Source organism: Danio rerio, chromosome 17, assembly GCF_052040795.2.
Source record: "Danio rerio strain M-AB ecotype USA chromosome 17, GRCz13ab, whole genome shotgun sequence".
In the NCBI taxonomy this organism is placed as follows: domain Eukaryota; kingdom Metazoa; phylum Chordata; class Actinopteri; order Cypriniformes; family Danionidae; genus Danio; species Danio rerio.
In genome coordinates this window covers 10,121,488-10,137,750 of record NC_141037.1, presented here as the reverse complement: position 1 = coordinate 10,137,750, position 16,263 = coordinate 10,121,488, and the positions used below count along the sequence as shown (strand labels likewise).

The 16,263-nt window shown below is 36.9% G+C and overlaps 1 protein-coding gene across 5 annotated transcripts in view; it reads right to left on the bottom strand.

Moving 5' to 3' along the window:
* akap6 (A-kinase anchoring protein 6) overlaps nt 1-16,263 on the bottom strand; it is a 283,494-nt gene that overhangs the window by 239,959 nt on the left and 27,272 nt on the right. For 4 of the 5 annotated variants that reach the window (XM_087289691.1, XM_087289694.1, XM_087289693.1 and 1 more), the window contains exon 2: nt 11,542-11,921. In XM_087289691.1, coding sequence (XP_087145817.1) covers nt 11,542-11,877 — 336 coding nt within the window. In that variant the 5' untranslated portion in view covers nt 11,878-11,921. Of the gene's footprint in view, nt 1-11,541; nt 13,182-16,263 lie in introns of all 5 variants that reach the window. The other variant, XM_087289692.1, reaches the window with a different exon arrangement.

Sequence of the window (16,263 nt, the reverse complement as noted above, 5' to 3'; positions counted from 1 at the left end):
TGCATTATGTGGTATAAAAGCAAGTAACGCAACTAGTTTTTTTTTTTTTTTTTGAGGGGGGGGGGGGGGGGGGGTAAATCAATATTTTAATGCATTACTTTCCAAAGTAATTTTCCCCAACTCTGTTGAACACCATATTAATTATTTTGAATTGTGTTTGCAATCGGATTCGGTAACCTTTGACTTTGATAGTATTTTCATACTAAATTCAATGGTTACAGGTTTCTAACATTTTTCTAAATATCTTCTTTTGTCTTCAACAGAAGCAAAAATACAATCCTAAAGGTGTAAAACCTCTTGAGGGTGAGTAAATAAGGAGTATTATTTCTGGGTGAACTATGCCTTTTAAGCATGCACAACTAGAAAACTGCAAGCTTCTAGGTACTAATACAGTACATCACAAAATCATGTACATAATGATAATAAAATGCCTTGCTAATGTAAATACAGAGATATGGTACTATTAAACTACTCCAGTTTAGAAGAATAAAAACATTAAACTGATCAAATGTAATAGCAAATGGCATTTATAATATTCATTCATTCATTCATTTTCCTTAGGCTTATTCCCTTTATTCATCAGTGGTCGCCACAGCGGAATGAAGCGCCAACTTATCTAGCATATGTTTTACACTGCGGATGCCCTTCCAGCTGCAACCCAGTACTGAGAAACACCCATACAGACTCATTTACACACATACACTGCGGCCAATTTAGTTAATTCAATTCTCCTTTAGCGCATTTCTTTGGACTGAAGGAAACCCGAGCACCCAGAGGAAACCCACTCCAACACGGGGAGAACATGCAAACTCCACACAGTTATTTATGTTATTTAAATTATTTATATTATTGCCAGTACTTATTTATGTTATAAATGTATTTTTGAACAAATAACTGCAGCCGTAATAAAGCAAAAATATAAATAAACGTTTGAACTCCATGCAAATGCTCCAAAGTTTGAAGAATTTAGCACATCTGCAAATACACACAGAGCTTTCAGTCTATACTCTCTCTCTCTCTCTCTCTCTCTGTAATTCAGACTGAATACTCTGGATTCTCCTTGTCATTGAGATTACATCACTCTATATACAGTAAGACACCACACGGTCTGTGTAAAAATACATACATGAGAAACATGGGAGTGTCTATGAGAATATGTGTGTGTGTACCTTATATTCCTGACGCCGTGTGGACCAAATGTGCCTACAAGAATAGCAATACCAGTGCATTTTGATATTTTAGGGACTTTTTTGTTCCCCATGACTCATAAATTGTTTGTTTATTTGTTTGTTTGTTTGCTTTATTTATAGAGCACATTTAAAAACAACAGATGTTGACCAAAGTGCTTTACAAAATGACCAACATACACAATCTATACCTATATATACAAAATTAAGCAAAATTTATAAAGCAGATTAAAATGAATTAATTACAATTAAAGGCAAGAGACAGAAGGTGATTTTTTAGATGAGACTTAAAAGCACCAAGTGAAGAACATGACCGGATCTGTAAATTCTACAGTCGGGGGGCTGCAGCAGAAGAAGCCCTGTCACCTCTTGATTTCAACCGTGTTTTGGGGACAACTAGCTGAAACGGTTTTCGGACCTGATTGGCCTCAATGAAGTGTGCCAGTGAAGAAGCTCAGAGATGTACATAGGTGCCAGACCAGTCAAACTTTTAAAAACAAGTAGCAATAACTTATATTGAATTCTAAATTGGACTGGGAGCCAGTGAAGAGATGATAAAACTGGTGAGATACTAGAAAAATGTTTTGTCCCAGTTAAAAGCCTAGCAGCTTTATTTTGAACCAGCTGCAGGCGTGCTATTGATGCCTGTAAAACTCCTGAATACAAAGAGTTAAAGTAGTCCAGTCTGGACATAATAAAAACATTAATGACAGTTTCCAGCTCTTTAAAAGAAAGAAAAGGCTTCAATTTAGCTTATTTGCTTGTCGAACTTTAACTCAGTGTCAAAAGTAACTCCAAGATTTTTTACGTGACGGTGGACTTTAGGCTTGATCGAACCTAATTTATTAATTGTAGATTCACAGACACTCGGAGGACCGACACAGCGAGAAGGGCTCTGGTTCGGACAGACACATTGTTCCCCATGACTCATAAATTAAACAGAATGACGTATTTTGAAAGATGTGAAAATGCAGATGGTTTCCTGTGAGGGTTGAGTTTTGGGGTATTGGTATACAGTTTATAAAAAATCATATTTCAAGTCCCCATAAGGATATCTCTGTGTGTGTGTGTGTGTGTGTGTGTGTGTGTGTGTGTGTGTGTGTGTGTGTGTGTGTGTGTGTGTGTGTGTGTGTGTGTGTGTGTGTGTGCGTGTGTCTGTATAAAACACCCAGTGCCCTGACAACTGGTAAAATTGCATGACATGCTATCAGAGCCACTGAATGTGTGTGAGCAAGTGATCAGTGGAATAAGGGTGTGTCTGCATTACTGCTGCGCTGCAGACATTGTTCTGTGGGCTCGTCTCACTGGGGAATGTGGACATCACAGCTGTGTGCTGATCTCCATTAGTGCGTCCAGACTCTACATACTGCACCCAACTGCTATTGCAAACATCTAGCTACAATATCTTTACATCCATCCGTCTATTCATCCATCCAACATTTCATGTTCTCTAATGGTTACATGTTAGTGTCGCCATCTTTTGGTCAGCAGTAGGTCAACAGCAATGTTTGTAAATATTACAAATAAAGTCCTACTTATTTCTAACAATTGTGCCGTTGTTTAAAATAGTTATTTGTTATTATTAAGGGGGAAACAGTGGCTTAGTGGTTAGCACTGTCACAAGCACAGCAAGAAGGATGCTGGTTCGAGTCCCGGCTGGGCCAGTTTGTGAAGTTTGCATGTTTTCTCCATGTTGGTGTGGGTTTCCTCAGCTGGAAGAGCATCCACTGAGTAAAACATATGCTGGATAAGTTGGTGGTTAATTTCGCTGTGGCAACCCCTGATAAATAAAAGGACTAAGCCAAAAAAAAAAGAATGTTATTAATATAATGCTACATTACAGATACACAAAATATCTAAAGAGAGCTGCTAAATTGAAAAATCATGAACGTTTTGATCATAAAAACTTGTGATATGAATCATCAGTTTTGTATTCCAATGTGTAAAACATTTACAATTAATTTCAGCATATAAGTGAACTATAACTCATAATTAAATTACAATCAACTAGAAAAATACACATTTTTAAGTCTCTTTAGTAGTGCTGGGCCAAAGATTGAATGCAACTAATTGCATCTAAAATAAAAGTTTTATTATGTTTTGACATAATATACAGTTGAAGTCAAAATTATTAGCACCTCTTTGAATGCTTTTTTCTGTTTTAAATATTTCCCAAATGATGTTAAACAGAGCAAGGAAATTTTCACAGTATGTCTGATAATATTTTTTTTCTTCTGGAGAAAGTCTTATTTGTTTTATTTCGGCTAGAATAAAAGCAGTTATTAATTTTTAAAACCCAGTTTAAGGACAATATTATTAGCCCCTTTAAGCTATATTGTTTTTCGATAGTCTACAGAACAAACCATTGTTATACAATAACTTGCCTAATTACCCTAACCTGCCTAGTTCACCTAATTAACCTAGTTAAGCCTTAAAAAGTGACTTTAAGCTGTGTAGAAGTGTCTTGAAAAAAATCCAGTCAAATATAATTTACTGTCATCATGGCAAAGATAAAATAAATCAGTTATTAGAAATGAGTAATCAAAACTATTATGTTTAGAAATGTGTTGAAAAAATCTTCTCTCCATTAAAGAGAAATTGGGGGAAAGAAAATAAACAAGGGGTCTAATAATTCAGGGGGGTTAATAATTCTGGCTCAGCGGTTAGCACTGTCGCCTCACAGCAAGAAGGTCGCTGGTTCGAGCCCCAGCTGGGTTAGTTGACATTTCTGTGTGAAGTTTGCATGTTCTCCTCGTGTTGCCGTGGATTTCCCCACAGTCCAAACACATGTGCTACAGGTGATTTAAATAAACTAAATTGGCTGTATAGTATGTGTGTAAATGTGAGAGTGTATGGGTGTTTCCCAGTGCTGGTTTGTGGCTAGAAGGGCATCCGCTGAGTAAAACATAAGCTACATGAGTTGGCGGTTCATTCCACTGTGACAACCCCTGATAAATAAAGAAACTAAGCTGAAGAAAAATCAATGAATGAATGAATGCATCTCTGTAAAATAAATGTATTATTTTTTTACTGATCCCAAACTCCTGAATGGCAGTGTAGATCTTCTCCACATGATGGCGCTGTATACTTGAAATTCAAAGCCAGTATATAAACAACATGCCACTAAATCCTGAACAATGAGTGTTTTAAGAGAAATATAATTAGGCATATAATTAGATAAAAGATGTTTTTTGTCATCTGAAAATGCCTCAAAATGAGATAATTAAAACCCTTTAATCCATTTCCTCCTGGAAGCTTGTGATTATATAGACATGATACATTTCCTTGCACTTACAGTGCTTAGTATAAATGAGTACGCCCCCTTTTAAAAATGAATATTGTTCTCCATCTCTCAGTGAATATAACCAATATATTTTGGTGCATTTAAAGAAAAAAAAAGCTGTTTTATTTAACAGTTATATCAAAATAAGAGTTTGGTCACCGAACATTAGGAATAGAAGGATTTAATATTTATATATATATATATATATATATATATATATATATATATATATATATATATATATATATATATATATATATACACACAAACAAAAATAACTATAATATTGTTTTTATGTTTCTTTTGATTTTATCTGTTCATTACAATTTTATTTTATATTTTCCTCTACATGTTAATTTTGGTAAACAATTTTTATTAACTGTGATCTTAAGTTGTTGTTGTTTTTTATGAATTATTATTATTATTTTGTATATCCTCCTATGGAAAATATGAATTAAAAAGGTGAAATCTGTGAAATCATCACACATGTAACAATAATAATAATAATAATAATAATAATAATAATTATAATAATAATAATAATATGGCTGCACTGTGGTGCAGTGGGTAGCACTGTCACCTCACAGCAAGAAAGTTGCTGATTCAAGCCTCGGATGGGTCAGTGGGCGTTTCTGTGTGGAGTTTGCATGTTCTCCGTGTGTTGCTGTGGGTTTCCTCCGGGTGCTCTTATTTCCCCCAAAGGTCCAAAAACATTTGGTACAGGTGAATTGAGTAAAGCTAAATTGTCTATAGTGTATGTGTGTGAATGAGTGTGTATGGACGTTTCCCAGTGATGGGTTGTGGCTGGAAGGGCATCCGCTGCGTAAAACATACACTGGGTAAGTTGGTGGTTCATTCCGCTGAGGCGATCCTAGATTAATAAAGGGACTAAGCTGAAAAGAAAACAAATGAAGGACTGAATGAATGAATAAAACTATTAAATAAATGCATCTCTTGATTTTATTATATTTATTACAATTTTATTTTATATTTTCCCTCAACATATTGGGTTTGGTATACTCTGTTTTGGCTTTTGGCCGACTAGTCTAATGTATATGCACAAATACAGTATTGCAAAGCATCCTATGGAAAATATACATTTAAAAATCTATGAAATCATCACACATGCTGAAGAATCAGTGGTGTCTGTCATCAGTATTAAACCTCCTGCAGAAGTATCAGTCTGTGCTGACTCTCATGGAGAACTAGATTTGTTGCCCGCACTGACTCATTGTCTGCTGATCCCGAACACAAAGACTTCAGTCACTCCTCGAAAAAACACTGGATTCAGCAAGAAGCACTGAATTCTTCACAACAACCACACAGAAGCATCAACAGACAGAGAGTTAGTTTTATAACTGTCCACAAAACAAGGAGGAAAAGGGTGTTCAAGCAACCAAGGAAGAGAAACCGTCTGAAATATTACTAAAAAAAAAAAAGATGTGCACCACTTACAATAAAATCTATATACTCGAGTTTTTTTTTACTTAGTTTTTGTCTTGTTTCTAGTCCAAATATCTGAAAACGACTAAATCAAGAAGCATTTTCTAGACAAGCAAAAAATATTGTCTTGTTTTTAAGAAAAAATATGCGAAAATGAAGGACGTTATCCTTAAAACAAGCAAAATAATCTGCCAATGGGGTAAGCAAAATAATCTTGCTTTTCGTTTTGACGTAAGACTGTTGTGCTTAACCCATTGGCAGATTATTTTACAGACATGTGTGCACACACACATGCACACACACACACATTCACACACAGACTCACACTCACTTCTTCTAAAAGCCTCGGCCATGATTTATTAAGAGGAACGGCAGCAGCTTCTCAGGCCGGCTGTAAAATGCTGTGACACCAAAGACTGCAGTGTGTTATTTAACAACAAGAGCAGCAGACAAATGGACGAACGCAGTGCTGGAGGAAAAGAGGAAACCAGCAGGTCACATTCCTGACGTTCGGCTAAAGCAGAGATTCCCGTAACACATCAATAATGCACTGACGATGACGCAGACGGTTTCCCTTTCACTTATTCAAAGCTGAAGTCAGTTGCTTTTTTAAGTTAAATGACTCTCTCTGGGTTTTCGAAAGCATTGCTCTGTTTCTGTGAATGCCTGTCATGATGATGTGAGCAGATATGATGAAGCGGATCTACTGACTGTCTTATGAAAGAGGTTGAGTGGCTGATGAAAGCAACACTGCACTTTTTTTCTTTGGCAAATGCTTATTTTACAACAGTTTAAGCATTTTTGAATCCATTCAGCTGTTCTCCTGGTTTGGCGGGAGCACTTTTAGCTTAGCTTAGCATAAATCTTTGAATTGGATTAGACCATTAGCTCAAAAAAATTCTAAAGACTTTTGATACTCTTTTAATGTGTACAAAGACTGACGTAATATGAAAAGTTGCTATTTTCTAGATCAATATCGATCAATTCCTGGGATTTTCTCGTATTTTTAATCTTTCTATGAAGGGCGGCAATAAACATTATCAAAAATCCTCACTTTACAGATAGAACTGCTAAACCACCAGCATACGCCCCTTGCTCTTAAATGTGAAGGGCTGTTTAAGAGAATTTTGCTTTCATTTCCCAGCAGGCACACAACATCATAAGACATTACTACTAGGTTAGATTTAGGTTGTGACGTCAGATGACCAAAATTCAATGTTTAGCCAATGTCTAAGGATAATGTTGAAAAGTGATCAAAATTCAATGTCGAGTCAACATCTTAAACCAACATCAAATACAGATAGTTATTCATCAGGTCTGGCAACTAAAATCTAACATCTGATAGACGTCATAGTGGTAACGTCCACACAACATCAAGCTAGAACATCATTAGACGTTGATATTTGGTTGATTTTAGGTTGGACGTTGACGTCGACCTGACGTTGGCATGATGGTCAACCCGATTTTCATTTCCAAAAAAATGCAACATCAACGTCAATCCCAACATCAATTCCACATAATGTACAACGTTAATATGACGTTATGTTGATGTCCTGTGCCTGCTGGGTCTATTTAGGCAATTAGATAGGCGGGGAGGGAGGTTGTCCCTTCCCTAGTAGCAAAGAATTCTGGCCCAGATTTGGCATTAAGCTGGGACAGCAGGCATTCATCCGGCACTGACATACAGCATGTGGGCCAACCATGGCCAGGGTTTAGCAGAGGTGGCACCGTCTATAATGCGGCACACAAGATTTGGGCCAGATGTAAAACGTAGTATTTGGCCCAGATTTAAAAAATTGATTGTGGGCCACGTGAGTTTGGCCAGTCTTGACCCACATTTAAAATACATTAAAATAATTTTTGATTAAATAAATCAATTCTACCAATCAGGTCACTGAGAAAAAACAAGGCCCATAGTGTGCCTAAAGCGCAATGCTTCATGGGTTTATCAATTTCATTGCAATCGTGACACACCAACCTATCTGGCCCAGTTCAGGCCCAGTTATGAGTTATTAACTTGGCTGAGACTTGGCCCAGATATGGTCTGTGTTTGGCCCTTGTCTAGAAGCCAGATTTGGTCCAGTCATGTACCGTAATTCACTGCGGCATGTGGGCCAAGCAAAACCTGATTGTGTGGGCCAGAGCTGGGCCAGAGAAATTTTGCTATGTGGGTTATTTTCACATCCCACTGTTCACTGGTATGGCTTGAAACTATACTCTCATTTTGGCATAATATTCATTCATTTTCGTTCAGCTTAGTTCCTTCATTTATAAGGGTTCGCCACAGCGGAAGGAATCGCCAACTATTCCGGCATATTTTTTGCACAGCGGATGCCCTTCCAGCTGCTACCCAGTACTATGAAACACCTATAAACACTCGTTCACACCCATACACTACGGCTAATTTAGTTTATTTAATTCACCTATAGTGCATGTCTTTGGACTGTAGGGAAAACCGGAGCACCTGGAGGAAACCCATGCCAACATGGGAAGAACATGCAAACTCCACACAGAAATGCACACTGGCCCAGTCGGGACTCGAACCAGTGACCTTCTTGCTGTTACGCAATAGTGCTAACCACTGAGCCACCATGCTGCTATCAAATAAATAAATATTTATTCTTAGTACACAATGAAACTACAGAAGAGTCACGCTTTGAATATTAAAATATCTAAACGTTTGGTCATTTTTGATTTAAAAATTTATGCTAAGCTAAACTAAGCTAAGCTAAAAGTGCTCTTGTCAGACCCAAAGACCAACTGAATGGATAAAAAAATGGTAATGCTCAATTGTGGGGTAGTTGTAAAATGAGCCTATTTCCCAAAAAGTAGAGTGCTCCTTAAGGTCTTCTGAATGGTTCTCATTAAATCTTTAGACCCAGAAGATAAAATGGGAACACACCGGAAAAACAGTCTTATTGAAACCTCACTCTTTCAAACTGTGTTATGTAATCGTGTCTCGATCCATATGAAAGCAAAGCAGAAAGACTTAGCTGCTTAGCTAAGAGCGAAACCCTGAAACTCTCACTGTAATCTTATCATCCTTGTATCAACACTTGCTGATGTGGAGTACGGTTACAGTGTGTTAGACCAGGCTTTCACAAAGTGTGATGTGTGAGTTTATGAAAAGCTAATACATGAATGTAAAATCAAAGTAAAACAATTAAAATGAATCTGAGGGGCAGCATAGTGGCGCAGTGGGTAGCATGATCGCCTCACATCAAGAAGGTCACTGGTTCGAGCCTCGGCTAAGTCATTTGGCGTTTCTGAGTGGAGTTTGCATGTTCTCCCCGTGTTTGTATGGGTTTCCAATGGGTGCTCCGGTTTCCTCCACAGTCCAAAGACATCTGCTATAGGTGAATTGGATAAACTAAATTGGCCGTAGTGTATTTGTGTGAATGCAAGTGTGTATGGGTGTTTTCCAGAGTTAGGTTGCAGCTGGAAGGGCATCCGCTGCTGAAATGCCATCTGACCCAGCCGGGACTGAAACCAGCGATCTTCTTGCTGTAAGGCAACAGTGCTAACCACTGAGGTTTTAATTTATTTACAATTTGTAAAAATAAATAAAAACATTCATCAAAAATAATAGAGTGGTCTTTTTGGTTTGTCTTCCCACAGGATACTGGTGAGAAATGCTTTAACGCAAACAGAAAGGTTTTAAAAGTTATGTTAATGTCAATTGTAAAGAGAGATTAAGTTATGTACGAAATGAATACATTTTCAAATAAATGAGTTTGCATTTCTGTCAGGCATAAGATAATTTACCTAGACATACAGTACAGTACAATGCATGTATTTATGGGAATCAATACATATTTAGGACCTCTGATCCTCTCAATGATTGATCCACATTTGCTCCAGCTAATCTACAACTCGCACATCTATTATGGTTTATAGCGGTCCCTCAATCTACACACCAAAGATGAATTACTGCAGTGCTGTTTATGATCCCACTATAAAAGACTGGATTTTAGGCATATAGCATACAGTATATACAGCTGAAGTCAAAATTATTAGCCCCCCTTTGATTTTTTTTTATTTATTCTTTTTTAAATATTTCCCACATGATGTTAAACGGAGCAAGGATATTTTCACAGATAGTATTTTTTCTTCTGGAGAAAGTCTTATTTGTTTTATTTCCCCTAGGATAAAAGCAGTTTTACATTTTTTTAAACATTTTAAGGTCAAAATTATTAGCCCCTTTAAGCTGTATCTTTAAAGCATTTAAATGTCACTTTAAGCTGTATAGAAGTGTCTTGAAAAATATCTAGTCAAATATTATTTACTGTCAACATGGCAAAGATGAAATAAATCAGTTATTAGAGTTGAGTTATTAAAACTATTATGTTTAGAAATGTGTTGAAAAAAAATCTTCTCTCAATTAAACAGAAATAGGGAAAAAAATAAACAAGGGGGCTAAAAAAATCACAAAACTCTCTGGATCGCTGCTTTTACTTTGATGCGTGTTTGAGGAAAACAATCAGAATTCATGAATTTATCTAAATAAAATAGACATGACTGTTTTTTCTTGTCCAGAGTCACATTTTTTGTTTTATTCTGTACATGACGGATTACAGATCATCAATTGTTTAAATTAAAGTGTTGTATGTATAAAGATATTTTTAAAATAACAATGATGTGCTATTTCCACACATGTTAATCCTCATTTTAAAAGTTATGAGTTTAAGTTTTTTAGGTGATTTTAATTACAACAAATAAAAGATTAGTTACACTGATCATTGTAATAATCAGAAAAACAGAAAGCTCCAAAATGACAGTATTTTTATTCTTTTTTTTTTAGAAATATTAGGAAATCTTTATAAATTAAAACAAATATAAACATTTTGCTCAAACCTATACCTAATAAATCATGAAAAAGGTTTTAAGGATTCACACTAGCTGATGATTGATACTAAAGCTTGTTTGGCATGCTGTCCCTGGAGAGGGCCCTGAGCTCATAAGATACTCGAGCCCGGGGCTCCCTCCCATTTGCAAGGCGAGAAGGGAGTTTGAGCTCAGGTAGGTCTTGAGAACTCCTCTGCTGTAGTAGCTAATAAACAGATAGTGATTGCCCTTAAGGGATAACTTCTTACTAGGAGCATGTCTATGGTGCTGATTTGGATTAGTCAATTAACTTAAGTTGCATGTTTTTGGATGGTGGTAGGAAACCGGGGAACCCACGTGAGCATATGGAGAACATGTAAACTCTGCGCGGAAATGTCGGCTGGCTTGGTAAGGATTAGATCCAGTGACGTTCATGCTGTGAGGCAACAGTGTTAACCACTGAGTCACCATGTCACCCATCTAGGAAAGGAGGAGGAGTAGAAGTGGAAGGGGGATTCTTCAAAACAAAGATGGCTGTTATATGAAACTTAGGGTATTTATAGAGCCTTAGGAATCGTCTGATTGGTGAATCATGAATTGAATAATGCGGGTATGTGATCATCTCTAAAATAGTTTATGAATAAACTTCACTTAATTCAATTTTTATTTCAACACTAAACTTTTGAACAACATTTATAGCACTGGTGTGTTTCCGTGAACAAACCTAAATACAGCATCACAAAAATATCTCAGACCTCAATGCTACAACTGACCAATCAGGATTGAGTATTAAAGCATTCTTACCTTGAGTTGCACCAGATGCACATCCACATGTCTATTGCTGCTGTCCTGCTGCACAGAGTGTGTGAGATCTCGGACCCTCTCCGTGGTGGTCCTCAGCCAGGTCTCGATCTCCGGCAGATGGAGAACCACCTTCCAGTCGGCCCCAGTGTGGAGAGGCGGAGGTTTCTGGAACCTGCGGTAGGGATCTTGTTTCTGGGTCGACCCATCAGCGCTAACGCTGGGTTCACACACGTCTGGATCATCATGTTTATCAGGGCCCGGTTCCAGGGTTGGGGTCACTGCAGTTATCATAGGGGACGAAGCCTCACTGGCATTTGGTGATATGACAACGTTCATGGTGAAATGTAATAGGATCCTGAGGATGGGGACTTTTGGTTTATCTGTTTAGAAAAAAGAAACAAAAAAATGAGAATGGGATTAAAAAACAAACAAGGGTAACACTTTAGTTTAAGAAACAATACACACACTGTAAAAAAAATGCTTGGTTCCACACAATCAATTAGTGTGTAAGGTGAAGTGAGGCTATGAAGTTGAGGATCCAAACACAGGTTGATTAAATGAATAATCAGGCAAGCAACAGTCAACACCGCAGCAAACGTAGACGGGCAATCTAGAGTCGTAGTCAAATAAACAGGCAGATGGTCAAAAGGCAGGCAGTAGACAGGAATAAACAAACAAAACAAGGCGAGGGTCAAAAACACGGCAGGACAAGGCAAGGGAAAACCCGTCGCAATGTTCACCATACAGTTTACAAGACTCAGCAGCTTGTGTGTGTTTGTGTACTGACTTTATACTCCATGTAATCAGTTCACGAGTAGCTTCAGCTGTGTCTGTCTGCAATCATGGGGATCTGGGCCAGGTGTGTGAGTGGTGCATGACTGGATCTTGTAGTCCATTTAATGGCGGATTTGTAGTTCTATGCAATGTGAATGTTCTCCAGCGATCTATGATGGTTAGATCACTTGTGATCCTGAAATTGTGTTGGGGCAACATGAAGGAATCAATTTAACTTGTTAGTTTTTACAAATTAAAGTAAATGGAACATAAAGAAATTAAGTTGTCCCCAAAATAACCAAGAATCAAGAATCAAGAATTGTGTTGTTTCAGCTCATTATGAATAAGTTGAGTTGAGTTGGCTTTATTGAAACCCGTAGGTCGATTCTTTTTGCAGCAAAGTTCGGCATTTGATACAAACAATTAAATCACACATTTACATACCCACATATACACATACAAAAGTACCTTATAAAAGATTACAATTTATTCAGAATGACAATAGATGATGGGACAAAGCTATTCCTGTAACTTTTTGTCCTACTAAAAAGCATCTGATACCTTTGACCCCAGGGGAGTCTTCCTACTATACAGGGAATTAATACGCAGCTGTGATTCACCAATCAACCTGCTTGACCACCTAACAACTTGGCTCAGTCTATTCCTGTTTTTAAGGGACAGACTTTCAAACCATTCCGCCAGAGCATGTAGTAGTGTAAGTAGTTTGAAAAAACAGCAAATGCTGTATTTTGAGTGCACTAGGGTTGCATGATATTGGAAAAATTGGACATTACGATATTTAGTTTTCCTGGATATATATATATTGCAATAGGGCGTCACGGTGGCTCAAGGGTTAGCACTGTCACCTCACAGCAAGAAGGTTTCTAGTTCGAGTCCCAGCTGGGCCAGTTGGCATTTCTGTGTGGAGTTTGCATGTTCTCCCAGTGTGGAGAACATCTCCCACAGAAAAATGTATATTTGGAGAATAATATGGAGAATAATACTGCAAATCTCATATTTCACTCTGCTATTTTTGCTTCTGCATATGGCATAACAATATTTGGCTCTCATTAGAACACCTCAATACAGTGTTAATACATATACAATACAGTACAGTCAAGCCTCAAATTGTTCATGCTGGCAAATTCTGACTTACAGTTATTGTTCAAATCCAAATAAAAGCTGAGAAATCATTTTTCACTATAATAATGTACATTTCTTTTACATCGTCTAATTATCTTTTGGGAGAAGCCTGTGTCATTGCTTGTCAAAAACTTATAAATTAAAAACAAATAAATTATTAGCCCTCCTGAATTATTAGCGTCTTGTGTGTTTTTTCCCCATTTTCTGTTTAACGGAGAGAAGTTTTTTTTTTCAACACATTTCTAAACAATAGTTTTAATAACTCATTTCTAATAACTTTTTTTTAATTTTATCTTTGCCATGATGACAGTAAATAATATTTGACTAGATATTTTTTTTCAAGACACTCAACTAGGTTAATTAGGTTAACTAGGCAGGTTAGGGTAATTAGGCAAGTTATTGTATAACGATGGTTTGTTCTGTAGACTATCGGAAAACAGCTTAAAGGGGCTAATAATTTTGTCCTAAACATGGATTAAAAAAAAAAATTAAAAGCTGCTTTTATTCTAGCCGAAATAAAACAAATACAACTTTCTCCAGAAGAAAAAATATTATCAGACATACTGTGAAAATTTCCTTGCCCTGTTGAACATCATTTGGGAAATATTAAAAAAGAGAGAGTGAGAAAAAATCTAAGTGGGCTAATAATTCAGACTTCAACTGTATAATCCATAATCTTTTGAAAATCAATTATTTAAAAGGATAGTTCTCCTAAAACTGAAAATACTGTCATCATTTACTTTACTCACCTTTTACTGGTTCCAAACATGTTTGATTTTCTTTTTTTTTTTTTTTTTTCTTTTGAACATGAAAGAAAATACTTAGAAAAAAGCTGAAAACCTGTAACCATTCACTTCCATAGTATTTGTTTTAAAAATCAATGGTTATAGATTTTCTGTTCTCTTCACAACACCTACTTTAGTGTTCAGCAGAATAAAGAAAAAATAAAGGTTTGGAATCAGTTGAAAGTGAATAAATAGTGAGTTGATTTGCATTTTGGTGAACTACCCCTTTAAATTTGACAAAAGTAAATGCCACTGTTGTCTGCTTGTGCTCAAGCGACTGCCACAATGCTACTGTAACTCACCACTAATGCAGTTACAGCATTAACAACTGTATCATGAACTAATGATTAATGAACGATGAGGTCATTTCTAAAATCATACGCAGCATCATTACATCAGCAGTTGAGGTCATTTCCACCCTGCGCAAATAAATCAGTGACTCTAACGGAGGATGATTCTGAACCGGAACAATAGCGAGTCATTATTAGCCAGCATTACTGAATATCTAGGCCACTGCTACAGGAAAAAAAACAGCGATTGGAAATCAATATCCTGAACAATGCATTTTGTGCATCTGACTAATCTGCTGCTTCAGCATTGAGCCATGGCGACCCACCAACAAATGCGATGAATAATTCAGCTAATATGACTTGCTGGCATTTACAGCTCATCTGCATGCACTATTTGTGAAAGCGCGGATAAAGCTGTCCAAACCGATTCATTAGTTGGTATTCAACATGAAAGGGCAGCGAGAATCATTTTCAGATGTGTTTGCAAACAGCATGACTTACAACGACACACGTCTGTGTCAGGGGAACGCACAGACAACCGGGTTTTACAGCTGATTAGCATATTGAGCAGATGCATAATTTAGGCCAAACATGACAGACGGGGAAGCTCTTGCGTTGATCTGAGACAAATCTCATTGCAAACAGTGTTCGGATCATCCTCTATGTGTTTTCTTGTTTAGCGGTTAACAAGTTTTGTATGAAAACCAACATGCGTTTCAGAGGCTTGTTAGTTGCGAAGGGTTTCGGGTGACTTTGAAGTGACACTCATGCAGTACAGCTTGCATCACGCTCATTTCATCACCTAGAAAGGGAGTACATGATGATGATACAGAGCAATATCCAGCACTTTAAATAAATGCTGAGCTCATGTGGTCCCAGCACAAATTGATTAAATTAATTGCTTTACAAATTTAAGTGGATTGAAAATAAAACAATTAAGTTGTCCACACAAAAAAAACCTCAAGAATTGTGTTGATTCAGCTCATTTTAAATAGTAACAATAAGCAAAGGTTTTTGAGTGAGCATTTGTCACGGGTGATTGCAAGAAAACAGACCCAGTTGTAGCAATGAACTATTCAAAGGGATTTATTGACAGAATAAGGCACAAGTAGACACACAAGAGGATGATAAGGTCCAAACGGTAGGGGCAACAACACAGGGAAGCCAGCGGTAGTGACAAGATGGTACTAAAATGAACAGCCAGCCAGGAGTAGGAGCAACAGTGGTCAAAACCAGAGCTAGATCCTGGAGCAGGCCATGTAAACTCCAGATTGGGAGACCAGGGAGGTCAGGACAAGGGATAGGACTGGAAAATTATAAGACAGGACAGCACACAGGCAGCAATAATATACAATAAAATAATAAAACTAGAGAAAGACAGACTTGAGCAATCTGATAAAACAAAACTGAAATAAAGACTTCTAGAATCTTAAAGAGAGTAATTAAACAAATCAAACAACTAATAATCAACTACTAGGAAGACTGGGACTGACAGAAAAATGGAACAATGGTTCTAAGGGTAAAAGTAAAATAAAGATTAGAACACAAAATTAAGTAAACGCTAGAAACAAACAAAAGAAAGTAGTAGCTACAAACAAACACTAAATAGACAAGTGAACTAGAACAGACAAGACCAAAAGACAACAACAAAAAAAACAGACTACACTTTAAAAAATGCTGGGTTCAACACAATCGATTTGTGTTGGGACAACAGGAATGAACTTATAGTC